The sequence below is a fragment of the Echinops telfairi genome, unplaced genomic scaffold (assembly GCF_000313985.2).
Source record: "Echinops telfairi isolate 266 unplaced genomic scaffold, ASM31398v2 ScPeMD7_7469;HRSCAF=8507_0, whole genome shotgun sequence".
NCBI lineage: Eukaryota > Metazoa > Chordata > Mammalia > Afrosoricida > Tenrecidae > Echinops > Echinops telfairi.
Window position 1 is genome coordinate 38,047,203 of NW_022111372.1, and position 15,479 is coordinate 38,062,681.

Below are 15,479 nucleotides of genomic sequence, written 5' to 3' on the forward strand. Positions count from 1 at the left end.
CCCCCCCATTGTAATTTCTCCCATGCAGATAGTGTCAGGGGGTACTTAACACACACACAGCCCTCTGTGGGCCCTGGCTCCTGCACGGGGCAGGTTGTACAGTATACTCTCATCCCAGCTGGACCAAACCCACCTCTGTCCTGGCATTCAGTCCCCTCCCAGTGTCCTCGGGGACTCAGAGGCCGTGTGTGTGTGTGTGTGTGTGTGTGTGTGTGTGTGTGTGTGTGTGTCTCTAAGCACCTCCTGCTGTTTGATGAACATGGTTTTTTGAAGTGTCTCTTGAAGTAATAGCAGAAAAAGGTACACACATGGTTGGCAATGCAAAGACTGCAAGCAAGGGCAGGCGGCGGGACAGAGAAAGCCCCTTCCCCTGCCCTCCCCTGCATGGTGGGCCGGGGTAGCCCTCCTCTCTCGAGAGCCACACCTCGCACTGTCAGCACTGAAGCCCAGCGGGTCCACCTCGGTCTCAGCCACAGTGTCTATGGAGCTCAGGGTGTCGGGCAGCCCGGGCTGCTCGCTGTCCATGTCCTCTGTGGCCGGAGCGGCCATGATCTCGTGCCCCTCCATCAGTGCTCGGGACAGCTCCTCTTCGGTCACAGCTGTGGGGTGAAGGGGCCAGAGCTAGAAGTGGGCCCCCCCTGCACTGAGCCACTCACCAGGGCTGCTCATCCCTGTGGCCCTCGGCTCTCGTCAGAAGGGGCTGCAGACCTGTGTGTGTCTCCCCATGGGCCCCACTTAGAGGACGGCATCCCTGCTCCCCGAAGGCTGTACCCTTCCGTGTCCCCAGCCCGGGCACTCACTAGATACATGACTAGCTGCGGGCTCAGATGTCTGCACCTGCGGGAAGCCCCTAGATAAGGCGCAACTTAACTAGAGATGACATGTTTACTCCACTTCACTCGTATGGCTCAATCCCCCGATGACTGTTTACATTGAAGCTGCCTGCCTGGAAGCAAACGGCTGTCACACGTAGGGCTGGCAGGGCCGGAAAACTGCCCTCCCAGGAGGTCCAGTGGGCGACCAAGGAAAAACACTGGAGAGACGCATGGCAAGTCTCCCGGGAACAGGGCGCTCCGGATAGAAATCTGGTGAGGAGCCCTACTCCTGCCGAGCACTAAGTGCAGACAGTGCAGGTGCTGGCACATGAGGGGACAGCTCACCACCTGCACGCCCAGACACCACCCCTTCGAAGCCAGCACGTGGCTCCCTGGGGATGGGGCTGAGGGTTTACAGCAGGAGAGGAAACCCGTGCGGGACAGTGGGCATGTGGGAGCTCTCTGTGGACTTTGTTCAACTTTCTCAAACCCCAAACAACCCTAAAATATCAAGTCTGGGGGGAAAAAGGGAAAGCCCCTCCTCCACTGCCAGGTCTCCCGTGTCCACCTGGGGACCTTCACGCTTGTACCCTGACAGGGGTGGTCAGATGATCAGAACCAACATTCTTAGAAGCAGCCAGCACCTTAGGAAAAGAGGAAGCGGGCAGGGGTAGCTTCCCTCCCTCCCTGCTGTGGGTTTCAGGGATTTCCTGGGTCTCCTAGGTCCCTGAGCTGCCCACAGCAGGGGGCCAGCGCCACACTCACCCTGGTTGTCCAGCTTCTGGAGGCTGGGCAGGTTGCGCAGCACGGTCATGCGGTAGAGGTGGGGGTCCGGCTCGCAGCAGGGGTTCTCAGCCAGCCACAGCACCCGCAGGCGCGGCAGGCCCTTCAGGTAGAAGAGCTCAGCCAGGCTGGGGATGCGGTTCTTGCGCAGGTAGAGCTCGCTCAGGTGATGGCAGCGGCGCATGGGCTCCAGGGTGGAGACACCGTTGACGCTGCGGGGACAGTGTGTTTAGTGCCAGCCAGGCACGGCCCCCGGGGCGGCCTGGCACCTCCGGTTTCACTGCAAACTGAGGCCGGGGAGCAGCACTGGAGAAGGGGGCCGGGGTGGGGCAGTGCTGTCCTGTCAAAGTCCAGGGGCCTTGAGCCGAGGAGGGCCTGGGGGATGGGAAGGCAGGAGGCTCTTTGCGCCCCGGCTCTGGGAGATCTGCCTTTGGGCAGCCCCGGGGCTTCACTCAGGGGGGACACTCGCCCTCCTCGCAGGGAGGAGGCCAGCGCCCCCACAGGGGCAGGCACACCACTGCCCCTCAGACGGGCCAGAAACCCGCTCGTCCAAGGACGTCAGGGAGAGTTCAGGGGTAAAGAGGCCCGGGCACTGAGCTTCAGAAAGCCCCAGTGTCAATGGGACTCACAGAACCTGTGCAAAAGTCAAAGGACCGGAAACACACAAGCACCCAGGGAGAGTGGCCAAGGTCGGCCCTGGCACCAGTAGGTGGGGGGTGAGGCTGGGGGGCCAGCTCCATGTCCACACGCCAAGGACCCACAGCTGGAGCCCGGCAGGCCCCGGACTCCCGGGCAGGTGTGTTCTTTGTGGACCAGGCTGGGCCGCCCCATCCTGGGGAGCACTGCCCGAAGGCTTCACCTGCTGGGTCCCCGTTTCCTCCTCAAGGGGTGCTGCTGCCCCCAGCCCCCCACCTCGAGGCAGAAAGCAAGGTTCGAGTTATGTGCCGGACATGGACCAGGACCCTGTCTCTCCAGAACAGGCTTTCCTGAGGGCCACTTTTGGGTTTGGCGTGCAGGTGGGAGGCTGCGACCCTCCCTCCGGGAGACCTCCACCAAATGACCACGCCCCGCTGAAGTAGTTTCTGGGAGAGGGGTGGGGCGGGGTGCGACTGCCGGGCTTGGGTCGTCCAGCATCAGGTTTGAGGCGGGTGAAGCCCTGCTACGTTTCCGCCAACCTTGGGTCCCCAGGACTCTGTGCCCAACAGGCCTGTGACCTCCCTGCTTCCCACGTGCCCTTTCTGTGCCCACAGCCTGAAGCTCTGTGAGTCTGAAGAGGGCCTGGCCTGCATTAGATGTGTGGGCTTGAGTTGGACTGAGCTGGGCACCTTCTTGATGTACAGCTCTTGCTTGATATTAACTTCTTTCTTGTACACAGATGTGGCTCTAGACACCAAGCCTAACACACCCTGCAAAGGGCTGTGCAGGAGGTGACTGCCCTCAGTGGCAGACACCAGGATGGGGCAAAGCTGGCAGAGCTCCCCCCTCTGGCTGAGTGGAACTCCGATGCCGTGCCCATGCGGGCAGACCCAGCTGCCGTGAGGACCATGGCAGACCAAGGTCATGGGGAGGCCTCTAGAAAGGGGCACTGGCGCCATGTGGAGCTGCAGGAGCAGCTGTAGGGCTCTCTGCTGGCTGCCTGGCTCCCTGTAGGCAGGAACCTCCAGGACGTTTATCACAGTGCACTGTCCACTTTCATATGACAGACTTCGGTGAGATGGACATTGAATACCTGAGGGTGATCACTTCCAGGCTGGGCATCTCGCGGCATATGGAGATCTAAGGCAGAAAAGGGAGACAGTGATTGGGTGCTTGGCCAGCATCTCCCATGCCCACATTGACAGCATTTCATTCCATGAGCCCCATACAGGAAGCTGGACCTTCGTGCCTGCAGCCCACTCTTTTTGGGGGCATTCGGGGCCTCCCACAAAACAGCCCTCACTCATCAGGCTCTGCATTACTCTGGCTGAAGCAGAAACGGTGGGTGCAGCCTATGGGAATCCCACCATCATCAGTTAGTGCTGGCTGGGCTGAGAGAGCATTCGGAATACAAAGAATGTTTTTTTTGCTGCCCAAAGGCACAGGGGAAGGGATGAGCTTCTTCCTGCTGACACAGCCAGCCCAAATAGCAGGCAGACTTGACTCTCGGAACATGTTGGTAATGGTAACTGCAGCAAAGGCAGCCAGGTTCTTGGCTGAGTCCACAGAGCCCATATCACCAGGACAGTCGCTGACAGCCATTTGCCAAACATCTGAGCACCTGTCATGTGCCAAGTGCCGGGAGCTGGGCAGGGTCCTGACCTCCCGCTCATGGTCTGGTTAAAGTACTTCCCATCTGCAGACTTATTTCCAATGATTGTGGTGCTCTTTTCGACCTCTGTTTGTTCTAAGTAGGGAGTATTTTGGAGCCCTGGTGGTACAGTGATTTAAGCATTTGGCTGCTAACCACAAACTTGGTAGTTCAAACCCACCAGCTGCTCTGAAGGTGAAAGATGAGGCTGTCTGTTCTCATAAAGACTAACAGTCAGAGACCCTAAAGAGCAGTTCTACTCTGTCGTACGGGGTTGCTATGGGCAGTGGGAGCCCTGGTGGCATAGTGGTTAGGAATTGAGCTCCTGATGGCTCAAAACCATCCGCTGCTGTGTGGGAGAAAGATGGGGCTTTCTACTCCCGGAGAGCGGTACAGTCTCGGAAACTCACAGGGGCAGTTCTACCCTACTCCATAAGGTCGCCAGGAACCAGCATCACCTCAATGGCAGCGAGTTATGTGGCTGTTCTCTTAGGGGGGGTTTCAGGGACAGCAGAGTGTGCAGCAGGTCTTTCTGGACCAACCCAGTGCGCCAACGTTTTCCAGTTACCAAGCAAAAATGTCGATAGAGAAATCAATGATGGACACACCTCTCTATGTGAGCTGTAACACTCATTCTAGGACAGTGACATTTATCTGTAAATATTTAATTTACAGGACTTCTAAATAAATATGGATTCCATAGACTAGTGTGGGTTTTTTTTACTACAAACCACTCCGTGAATACAGGACCAACTTGGGGCCGAGGCCTGGCCTGTGGCTTTGTTGAGTGTGCTTGGGGAAGAGGCCCAATGGAAGACCAACAGTATAATACTTACATCTGTGAGGTGGCTGCCCCTGGGGAAAGAAAAGAGACACACACTTTAATTTTGTTGAACATAAACGTAATGAAAAACACACCCAACTCCCCAAATGAATAAAAAATGCCTATCAACTGTAGGAGTCTTAGGATTTTTGTGAAGTAGCGAAAGAAAGAAGGAAGAGACAACGGCTATGTGTTACTCTGTGCCGATCTGGAAGCTACTTGTTGAACAACGTGCTTTTTCAAATCGCAGCGCCAGAGACGTGTGATGATACCCTGGCAGCTTAGCAGTTTGAACTGACCGGCTGCTCCACGAAGAAAGATGAGACGACGTCCTGCTCCTGTGGAGACTTACAGCCTTGGAGACCCACTTTGTCCTCGAGGGTCACTGTGAGTGGAAATCAACTTGACGGGAGTCAGTTGGGCTGTGTCTGATTTCTAAAACTTGCCCTGTGGATGTTGAAATCTAAAATGCCATTCCATTAGACTCGGCTATTCCATGCCTGTTTATCATGAGCGTAAGAAGCTGGTGGGTTTTTTTTAAGAGACCAGGTTATGGTAGAGTTCACCAACCATTGTTACACCTTACCCCAAAGCTTATACTACATGATACACTCAATTGTATTTCTTTTTGGTGCAGAAGAAAAGTTTGGGGACAGAAACCTATTTATGGAGACCTTGGGGCTCTGAGTTTCTTTCCCCCATCTCCCTCCACATGCTGCGAAGGGAGGGCTCCTAGCAATCTTCTCTTACAGATGTTTAACAGTGCAGCTGCAGGCCTAAGTACCCTGCTCAAGGCAACACATCTCGTCAGAGGTAGAACCAAGATTTATGATCAAATTTGTCTCATACCAAAAGTCTGTTCTTTGATCAGCCCTGGTAGCATAGATGTTATGCCCTGGGCTGCTGACCACAAGGTTAGCAGTTCAAAATGACCAGCCGCTGTGGGAGAACGATGAGGCTTTCTACTCCAAGTCTGTTCATTGCCATTTGCCACGGGCACAGTCCAATCTCTGAACATCAAACCAATGCTCATGGTGAGCTGAGTCTGACTCATGCAACCCTGTACAGCAGAACGGGGCAGGCTGTGGGGTTTCCAAGGTGCCTCCTTACAGAAGCAGACTGCCACTGCTTTCTCCTGCAGAGCAGTTGGCAGGTTCAAACTGCCAGCCTTTCAGTTAGCAGCCAAACACTTAACCAGTGGGGCTCCTTCTCCAGGAAGACAATGAAGGGTGGTGAGGATAGTTTTACATGTGGCGGAGGGGAACTGATGCCAGGGAGCGTGGGATAAAGGAATAGGATAGATGTGCTGCTTTGGGGGTTGTTCCTATCCTACCTTCTCATCCTTTGCTGATTCAGGGAAGGTTGGATGAAACCTTGGCCCTTTACCTGATTGCTTAAAACACACACACACACATACACACACAGAGTCCTGGTAGCACTGTGGGTTAGGCATTGAACTGCTAACCATCAGATTGGTAGTTCAAACCCACCAGTTGCTCCAAGGAAGAGAGATGAGGCTGCCTGCTCCTGTAAAAATTTCCTCTTCGAAACCCTCCATACAGAGTTACTATGAGTTAGAATCAACTCCATGGCAGAGGGTGTTGATTAGACATACGTCCACACATAGGGACCCTTGGTAACGCAGTGTGTTAAGCACTGCGCTCCTAAGCATAAGTATGGTCATGGTTAAACCTCTTGGTTGCTCCTCCGGAGAAAGGGGAGCCTTTCTGTTCCTATAAAACATAGAGTCTCAGAAACTCTATAGAGCAGTTCTACACTGCTCTCTATAGGGCCACTGTGAGTTGATTCAATGGCAGTGGGTTTGTTTTCCTTTACACACACACACAAAGTATGCATAAAGGAGATAACGTGGGTTGACTGTATTTCTCCCATCTTCAGGAGACAAAATTAGAGCCCCTGGGGGCATAGATGGTGGCTAATTACTAGTTGGCAGTTGGCACCCTACTAGAGGTGACTGAAAATACATAGGCCTGGCTAGATGTTGTCAAAAGGGCTGGGATGAACCGGAAGGCACGGAACAAACACTACCGCCCAGATGACTGGCAACCCAGGACACTGAGTGGCCCCAAATCGTTTCTTGGTTGGTTTTCTACAAAACTTGATTGATAGAGGCCTGGGGTACTTTTCAGACCAAGGGGCACGATTGGTGGCTCTTCTTTGGAGGACAGGTGACATTTACTAATTCTTGGAGTGACCACAGGACAGAAGGCTGATTTCTTCTCTGATGGAAAACAAAGGAATCTTTCTGGGAGGCCGATTCAAAGGCCAAACATGGAACTTATGAAACAAGCCTTGGAAAGCCTGAAACAAGGACCCTGTTTCCCTGCTCTGAGAGACCAGAAATCTGACTTGAATGCTTCTGAAACAAAGCAATGCATTATTGAATGCAAATGGCACAAAGAAACATTTGGGCAAGACAGCTGCTATGCCAGGGTGGACAGAAGGCTCTCTAACTGAATACACACTGGTGCTCAGAACGCTGACCACTTGCTTCTTCCCTGGAGGGAGTGTTGGGAAGGGCCTCTCTCTACCTGAGCTGACGGTCCAGCTTAGCCGCACACACTGAGCAGGGCTCTGTGTCCCCAGTGGCCACCGGTGGACCTCTCAGCCCTCAGCTCTGGGTCACCTCTTCTGCTAAGTGCTCCTGGTCCTCAGCTTCCACCAGACTGGTATGCTCTGCCATCACCTTGCCCTCAAACACACAGCTAAGCACTCCCCCAAGCATTTAACTGCACGCCTATATGCTTCTTGTTATTGTCAAATGCTGCAGTCAGCCTTCTCCTGCGAACACAGCTCATCATCACCTTGTCCGCGCTCACATCATCATCGTTTCTGAGTAGCGGTTCTCTTTCCTCCTAGAAGTGGTCAATCAGTTCGAAGCGCCCCAACCTTAGTACTGCCAACGAGTGTTGGCAATTCCATCTTTCAGACCCACCCAGAGGGAAACACCTGTCCCCAGTAAAGCCATGTAAAGGTCAGACAACGAGTCTTAGGGGAAATCCTAGCAGTTCTTAGGAAAAGCAGCATCTCTCGGTCTGGGTCCCAAACACCACCCCTCAGAAGGGAATGAATGTCCGGGGGCGCCCTTTGCCAATGGCCACCTGGGCATGAATGAGCAGCACCTCCCGGAGGCCCTGGGCCAGCAGACCGCGGGGGCACTCCAGGGCGGCGGCTCCGAGGCTCTGCCATTGCTGCCCGGACCCAGGTTGCGCCGATCCATCCCTTCGCGCTCCGGCTCCGCGGGCCACAACCTCCGGCCCCGGCGGAGATGCCGGTGGGAGGACCGCAGGGCGGCCCCAGGCCCTCACCAGCAGTTGAGTTTTCGCACACTGTCCAGCTCCGAGGCTTTGGCCCGGGACAGCACCATCTTCCGTGTCAGCTTCATGGCGGTCGCACGAGCGAGCGGGACCCCAAGCTCCGCTAGCCAGGTCCCGCTGGGCTCCTTCGCCCGCTCGCTCCACCTCGGGTTCCGGCCTGGCGACGCGCGTTTCCAGGGGCGGGGCGCGTCGTCAGGGGCGGGTCCTGAGAGCCGATTGGCTGCCAGGCGTAGGGGCGGTGTGGTGCGAAGCGACGCGGAAGAGCCTCGCTCTTAGCCCCACCCCTTCCGTCCCTGTCCCCAGTCCTGCGCCTGCGCGGAGTCTGCCTTTCGCGTTCGGGCCAGAAGAGGGTAATGGCTAGTTGGCCTCTTGCTGCCACCTGCAGGGGTTGGGTTGTCCTTGTCGCTCTGGCTTGTAATTGGGCCGCCGTTGGGTGGGTTTTTCCTTATAGAGAATTCCTGTACAGCGGAAGGGACCACTACTTGGTCCTTCACCTTTCTGACCATCGTTGTTAAGCTAGAGCTGGTTGTTGCAGCCACTGTGTCAATCCAGTTCCTTATTTTTCTTTGACCATCCGTTTTACTAAGAATGATGCCCTTCTCCAGGGACAGGTCCCTCCTGATAACATGTCTAAAAAGTAAACCAAACAAAAAATCACTGCCATGGCGTTGAACCCGACTCTGAGCGATCCTATAGGACAGGGTAGAACTGCCCTCTTTGGGTTTCTGCGACTTTAAACCGTTACAGAAGTCGACAGTCTTGCTTTCTGCCACGGGCCCCTGATGGGCTCCGCACAGCCTACTCGTAACCCATTTTGCCACCAGAGCTGCAAGACAAAGTCTTACCAAGCTCTTTGCTAAGAAGCATTCTGGTTGTACTTATTTCCAGACAGATTTGGGTGTTCTCCGGGCACTCGAGGTGTATTTAATGTTCTTTTCCAACACCATCATTAAAGTGCATCCGTTCTTGGGTGTTTCTTATTCATGGTCCAGCTTCACATACCGAACAAGTATTACTCCCCAAAGTGGCATCTTTGCTTTTTAATACTTGCACGTTCCTTTGTAGCAGGTTTACCCACTGCAGAAAGTTGTTTGGTATCTTAAATGCTGCTTCCTTGGTTGCCCAGTGTGAATCCAAATAAAATGAAATCTTTATGATGTTGCTTGTTGGTCCAGAGTAATTTTTGCTTTCTTTATTTTGGTGCTCATAACACATTATAGATGATATTGTGAAGAGTGGAGATCCAGAAAAATGTAACTGTGCTCCTGTGCAGCCTGTACACAAAGAGGGAGTCATTTAAAAAGAACAAGGGGTTACTGTGTGGTTTAAGAGCAGCCAAACTGGGCATCAGGGCTGTATTTCTTCACCAGACTTACTCAGTCTGAGCAAAATACATGAAGAATGTGGCATCAGGATTGGAGGAAGATTTGACCACAACCTGCAACATGCTTGCTGTGTGAGGCTGTGCTCTTTAGAGAAGCAAAACTAGTGATGTTTATCTGTGTATGTATACAGAAAGAAATTTATGTAAAGAAATGGTCTACATAGTTGTAGCCCATGCATATTGCTGAGCCCATGTGTGTATCCACACACGCATAAACATCATTGGTTTTGCTCTTCTAGAGAGCACAGGAAGCAATGCTGAGTCATCTGCATATTGCAGGCTATAATGAAGTCTTCTTCCAAGCCTGCTGCCACATTCTTCATATATTTGCTTGGCTTCCAGATTGACTGAGTATAGTGAAAAAATACAACCCAGCTGTGTTAGCCCGAGTTCTCTAGAGAAGCAAAACCAGGCGCGTGCGTGCGCACGCACACACGAAAAATGGCTCACGCAGTTGTAGAAGAGGTTAAGTCCAGTTTGGCTCAAATCTTTGCATCAGATATTAAGCGGGAAGCTTTTCTTGACTTGTGTGGCTGCCTGGGGCTGGGTTGCCAGGAAGCTGGAAGATTACAGGCCAGTGGAGGCAGAACCAAATTAGCAGATCAGATGTGAAAGAAGAGTTCTGATATCTTCCTAGATTGGCAGACAATGGGGCGGGTGGGGTGTGGGGTGTGTTGTATGGCCCAAATGCACTGAGCCCGAGGTGGGTGTGACAGATACAGGAGCCATACCAGCAAGAAGAGAGAGTTCTTTGTTGAGTCTCATTTTACAACTATTAAATAGGCCATACTTCTGAGGAGATGTTATCAGGCTGATGGCAACAAATGTACAAATGTGCTTGACACATAATGGATGTATGTATGGATTGTGATAAGAGTTGTACAAGCCCCCAATAAAATGATTTTTTTTAAGAAAAGAAAGAGCTTTATATAAAAGCAGTTGTACATTAAGAAAACATCCCAGCCCAGTTCAGATCAAGTTTCTAAGTCTGATATTACCCATAGGTCTGATACCAGTCTATAAATCCCTCTTCAGACGCATGCAGCCATGCAATTATGCCAAATGCAGGAAGATCACAAGCCAGTGGGTGGAAAGTCTTGTGGGTCCAGTGGCAGTGGAAGCATCTCAGCACTGGTGTGGGTCTCCACGTGGCTCCCCCAGCTCCAGGGCTCTGGCTCTATCAGCATACCTCCACATAGCTTGTGAACAGGTATGTCTCACAGGGAGTGAGTGTGTATCTGGCCTCCAGTGAGCTATTTGTCTCCATTTGTGCCTCCCAAATGAGGTCATCAAGCTGTGACCCGATTGACAGGCTAGACTCCATCCCTCCACAAGTTGACAGGAGATTATGTAACTGCCACATTTATCCTGTTCTGTAGAGTTACTATGAGCAAGCATCAACTCAATGGCATTGAGCTTGGAAGGTTTATATTTTGCCTAGTGAGTAGGGCATCCATAATAGTAACACTATTCGTCACCTTTATACTTCTGTGTGAAACTCATTGCAACCACTTTATTTTTAAATCCTAAGTAAGAGCCGTCCTCGTTAATGAGTTACTTCTGGGATGCAGACGGTCTGTTGACTCCAGGAGAGATAAAGGAATGAAAAGATGTTCCCCTGGCATGACACCTACTTCTCTTGCAGTCAGCAGCCCCGCCGAGGCCAAGAAATTATGGATTGAAGGCCAAATCTGGCCTGCCATGTTTGTAAATAAATTTAATTGGGATGCAACTAAGCTCATTTGTGTACCTGGTATTTGTGGTTGCTGTGTGCTGCACAGATCATCTAGCCCGTGAAGTCTAAACCCCCCAAAGAAACTCACTGCCATCAAGTTGATTCTGACTCATGGGGACCCTCTAGGTCACGGTAGCACCGCCCTGTGGGTCTCTGAGACTGTAGCTCTATGAGAGTAGAGGGCCCTGTCTCTCTTCCTCGGTGTACCTGGTGGTGTTGATGGCTGGCTTTGTGGACTGCAGCCTAATGTGGCACCGCCACAGCACCAGAGCTCAGCTGTTTATTAAACCAGCTGTTCAGTTAACTTCAACTCAGGGCAACCCCAGGTGTGTCAGAATAAACTGTGCTCCCCAGGGTTTTAATGGCTGATTTTTCAGAAGTAGATTTTCAGGCCTGTCTCCTTAGGGATTTCTGGGTGGGCTTAAACTGCCAACTTTTTGGTTAGGTGCCAAACATTTAACTGTTTGAATCACTCAAGGACTACAAAATTTTGACTACCTGACTGTAATGGCTAATGTTAGGTGACAACTTGGCTAGGCTGATTCTCAGTGACTTGGCAGACACTGGACTGGGTGCTCTTCCATAATGTAATGTAACTATCTTCTATCATGCGGCCTGATGTAATCAGTCAAGAGGGGAGTTTTCTTGGGGGTGTGGGCTGTCTCTAGTATATAAGTGGATGCTTTGGCAAAGTGTACTCTCTTTCCCTCTCAACCCTGTAATTTTCCCATCCCTTCACCTCTAGATCTTGGAACATAAGTCTCTCAAACAGTGGTTCTCAACTTGTGGGTCATGACTCCTTTGGGGGGTCAAACTACTCTTTCACAGGGGTTGCCCGATTCATAACAGTAGCAAAATGACAGTGATGAAGTAGCAATGAAAATAATTTTATGGTTGGGGGTCTCCACCACATGAGGAACTGTGTTAAAGGGTCATGGCATTAGGAAGGTTGAAAACCACTGCTCTAGAAGTCTCTGGCCTTCCCATTGACCTGCTGATTTTCAAATTTTGGATTCATCAGCCCCAGAAACTATGGGCCAGTCTGCTGTGTGACCTATGGATTCGGGTCTTGACTCACACAATTGTAATGGCAGGCAAGTCCAAGTCCAGGCAGGTTCGAAGTCTGTGGATCAGATGTTAGGCTGGGGGCATCTCCTGACTTGAGTAGTTGTAGGGGCTGAAGAACCCAAGATGAACAGATTGGTGGCTGCAGAGGCAAATGAATCCAGGGCCATCAGTTTAGATGGCAGGCCGCTGATGGCTCCCAAATTGGCATGCACTATAGCATGCCGTTGGCTCACATTCAAAGAACTGGAGGTCAATGAGCCAGAGGCAGGATCCAGACCTAGAAAAAAACAAGCAATTGCTAGTGTTCACTTATATCAAGAAAGGCCAGTACCTGAAAAAAAGGACATCATGCTTGGCAGAGGGTCAATAAAACAAGGGGAAGACCCTCAAGGAGGTGAATTGATACACAGTGGGCTCAAACAATGATTGGGAAGATGGTGTAGGCCTGGATCATATTTTGGTCTGTGGTACATAAACTCACTGCCCTTGATTCGTCGTGACCCTGGTGGGCTTGCTAGACTGTCACTGTTTATGGGAGTCGAAAGCCCAGTCTTTCTCCTCGGTGGCACATCGGGTCACTATAAGTTGACAAACTCAAGGGCACCTAACAGCACCAAAGAAAACTCAGACTGAGACATTGGCCCTTTGTAGAAACAATTTTCCAGCTCCAGTTTAGAGTCTACTATCGCTGACTTCTGGCCCCACAGCTCCCTCCTCTGTCCTCTCGCATCTCTGAGGGCCCAGCGGCATGATCACTTTGCTCTGTATATGATTCATGACCAGAGAGTGCAATGCCAAGCAGTCAGATTCCTACCCTTCCTCCCATCAGGTTTTTTTTCCCTTGCTGCCAGAGCAGGGAGATTTTTCTCCTGGGCACAGTGCCCATGCACAAACCCTTCTGCTTAGTGCTTTCTTTGCTAGACTTGAAACCACTCTTGACCACAATCAGTACTGGCTATGTTCATGTTTTATGGCTGGGTGCCTCTTTATTTATTTTTTTTATTTTTTTTCTGGGGCTGTAATTTTTTAAATCATTTTATTGGGAGCTCTTACAGATATAATAATCCATAATCCAATTAGATCAAGCATAATTGTACAATTGCTGCCACCCTCAGTTTCTTTCTTTTTTTTTTTTCGTTCAACTCACTTTTTTTTTTTTTTTTGGATTTTTTTTTTTTTTTTAACATTTTATTAGGGGCTCATACAACTGTTATCCCAATCCATACACACATCAATTGTGTAAAGCACATTTGTACTTCATTCTCAAAACATTTTCTCTGCACTTAAACCCCGGACCTTAGGTCCTCATTTTTCCCCTCCCTCCCCACTCCCCCCTCCCTCATGAGTCCTTGATAATTTATAAATTGTTATTTTGTCATATCTTGCCCTGTCTGACGTCTCCCCTCACCCCCCTTTTCTGTTGTTCGTCCCCCAGGGAGGAGGTCACATACAGTCCCTTGTCATTGGTTCCCGCCTCTTTATTTGTATGGGGAGGACATTTTGTAATTGCAATTGCGATAGTGCCCTACAGATGGGATATGGCCTTCTTGAGAAACGTGCCTTACTCCTCTGGAAAGGAAGAGGCCACCCTGGGGCCATCGGGGGTGGTGGGTGGAACAGAGGTTTCATCAGTGACCCCGAGCTAAAGCCTGCTAATCCACGATTTCGCCTGAAGTTATGTTCCCTGGGAGGCCTTGGGCTGCTTCAATCAAAAGCCCAGTCCATCTGTGCCTCTGGCTGGACCACTCCTCTGCTGTTATCACTGGGAATGAAATCCAAAGGGGACTTCAGAAAGTTCATGGAAAATATTCATTACCTTTCAATTCCGTTTGCCCCGGAACTTTTGGAAGCCTCCAGTTACTAATTGGCCTGCACATGTTTTCAGTCAAGGAGAGAGTTTTTGGGCTGGAGGGATCCCCTGAGAAGCGACACTGGACTTGGGGGCTGGACGTAGTCCAGGATAACCAGTTCTCAATGTGAGTATCCAAGCTGACCCTCAGTAGACACTCACAGAGCACTTGCAGTCACCAGGCGGTGAGGTGCAGCAGTGGGTAGGGTGGCCAGTCTGTGCCCCCTTGGAGTCTGCAGCCTTGCAGGGAGGGAGCCACTGCACAATAGTCACTGCTGCTTCCACGATAACCACACGCACATGGGCTTCTTCAAATCCTCGGAGGACAGGATGCTCAGCTCTATTCATGTGCACGTACGCACTTGAAGACGACCTCGTGTACAGGTACCTGGGCTCTGATGGGTTCTCACGCCCTTCCCACAGCTGCTTAGAAAATTCTGGAAGGTGAGATAGGGTGCATCCACTAGCTTGCAGCACCCCTCGCACTGCCTGCTGATTCCTTGGTTCAGAGAGAGAGAGAGAGAGGGAGAGGGAGAGGGAGAAGGAGAGGGAGAGGGAGAGGGAGAAGGATGGGAGGGGAGAGCAGGGGAGAGGAGGGGAGAGGAGAGCAGAGCAAGGAGAGAGGAGAGATGGGCAAAGGAGAAGGTGGTCCAGAAGCAGCCCTTGGCTAGGAGTCTGGATCACAGGTCAGGGCCCAGGGCAGAGTTGCTCCCCACAGTTGGTGGGGTGGTGGTCAGCCAAGGGCCAGCGGAGGCATGGAGAGGCAGCAGGAACTCTCCCGAGGGCTCTGACTCTTCTCTGTGGGGGAGAACGGTGTGGGGGTGTAGGGGACAGGGCTCTTGCACGCAGGGCCAGCAGGGTCGGGTTCAGGCCTTCGCACGGGGTCCAGTGGGGGCAAGGTGGGTTGGGTCTTCCTGACTCCACGGCTCGTCCTGGTTCTCCCCAGTGGGGGGAGATCCTGAGTCTGTTCTGCAGTCAGCCTTGGGTCCTGTCCCCTTGGGTCCCACGTGGTCCGGGGTGGGGAGGCTGGGCTGAGGGCTGCAGCCTGTGGTGAGGGGGGCGGAGGGTCCTGAGTCGAAGGGAGTGGCTTGTCCAGGTCCCTGGTCTCTCCAGGTCTGCCAGCCAGTCCCTGCCTGAGCACCCGAAGGAATCCCACCCAGCCACTGAGACTAGTAAGTGCACCAAGTCATTGTCACGGAACCCCTTCTGCACTGGGGTCCTGGGCTGTCTGCTTTCGCAGCGCAGTGCCGAGCAGGACGCCGCGCTGGCTGCGCTCCCTCGGGCGGGGTGACGCAGCGCGCGGGTTCGCGGAGCGCCGGACGCGGGCTGCGGCAGAAGGACCGCCGCCGGCTCCCCCAGCGGGCCAGGACAGCCCGTCTGCTGAGCGCGGCCCGAGC

General features: G+C 52.4%; 2 protein-coding genes across 3 annotated transcripts in view; one reads left to right on the forward strand and one right to left on the reverse strand.

Annotated features, from left to right (window-relative positions):
- Window positions 1-8,191, reverse strand: part of CFAP410 (cilia and flagella associated protein 410) — a 10,162-nt gene extending 1,971 nt beyond the window's left edge. For both annotated transcript variants that reach the window (XM_045284668.1, XM_004696897.2), the window contains exons 1-5: window positions 8,038-8,191; window positions 4,722-4,740; window positions 3,328-3,374; window positions 1,581-1,810; window positions 425-599 (exon numbers count right to left, since the gene is read on the reverse strand). In XM_045284668.1, coding sequence (XP_045140603.1) covers window positions 425-599; window positions 1,581-1,810; window positions 3,328-3,374; window positions 4,722-4,740; window positions 8,038-8,114 — 548 coding nt within the window. In that variant the 5' untranslated portion in view covers window positions 8,115-8,191. The remainder of the gene's footprint in view (window positions 1-424; window positions 600-1,580; window positions 1,811-3,327; window positions 3,375-4,721; window positions 4,741-8,037) is intronic.
- A 7,017-nt stretch (window positions 8,192-15,208) lies between these two features.
- Window positions 15,209-15,479, forward strand: part of TRPM2 (transient receptor potential cation channel subfamily M member 2) — a 95,562-nt gene continuing 95,291 nt past the window's right edge. Inside the window, exon 1 of the mRNA XM_004696896.2 lies at window positions 15,209-15,254. The gene's annotated coding sequence lies outside the window, so the exon portion shown is untranslated. The remainder of the gene's footprint in view (window positions 15,255-15,479) is intronic.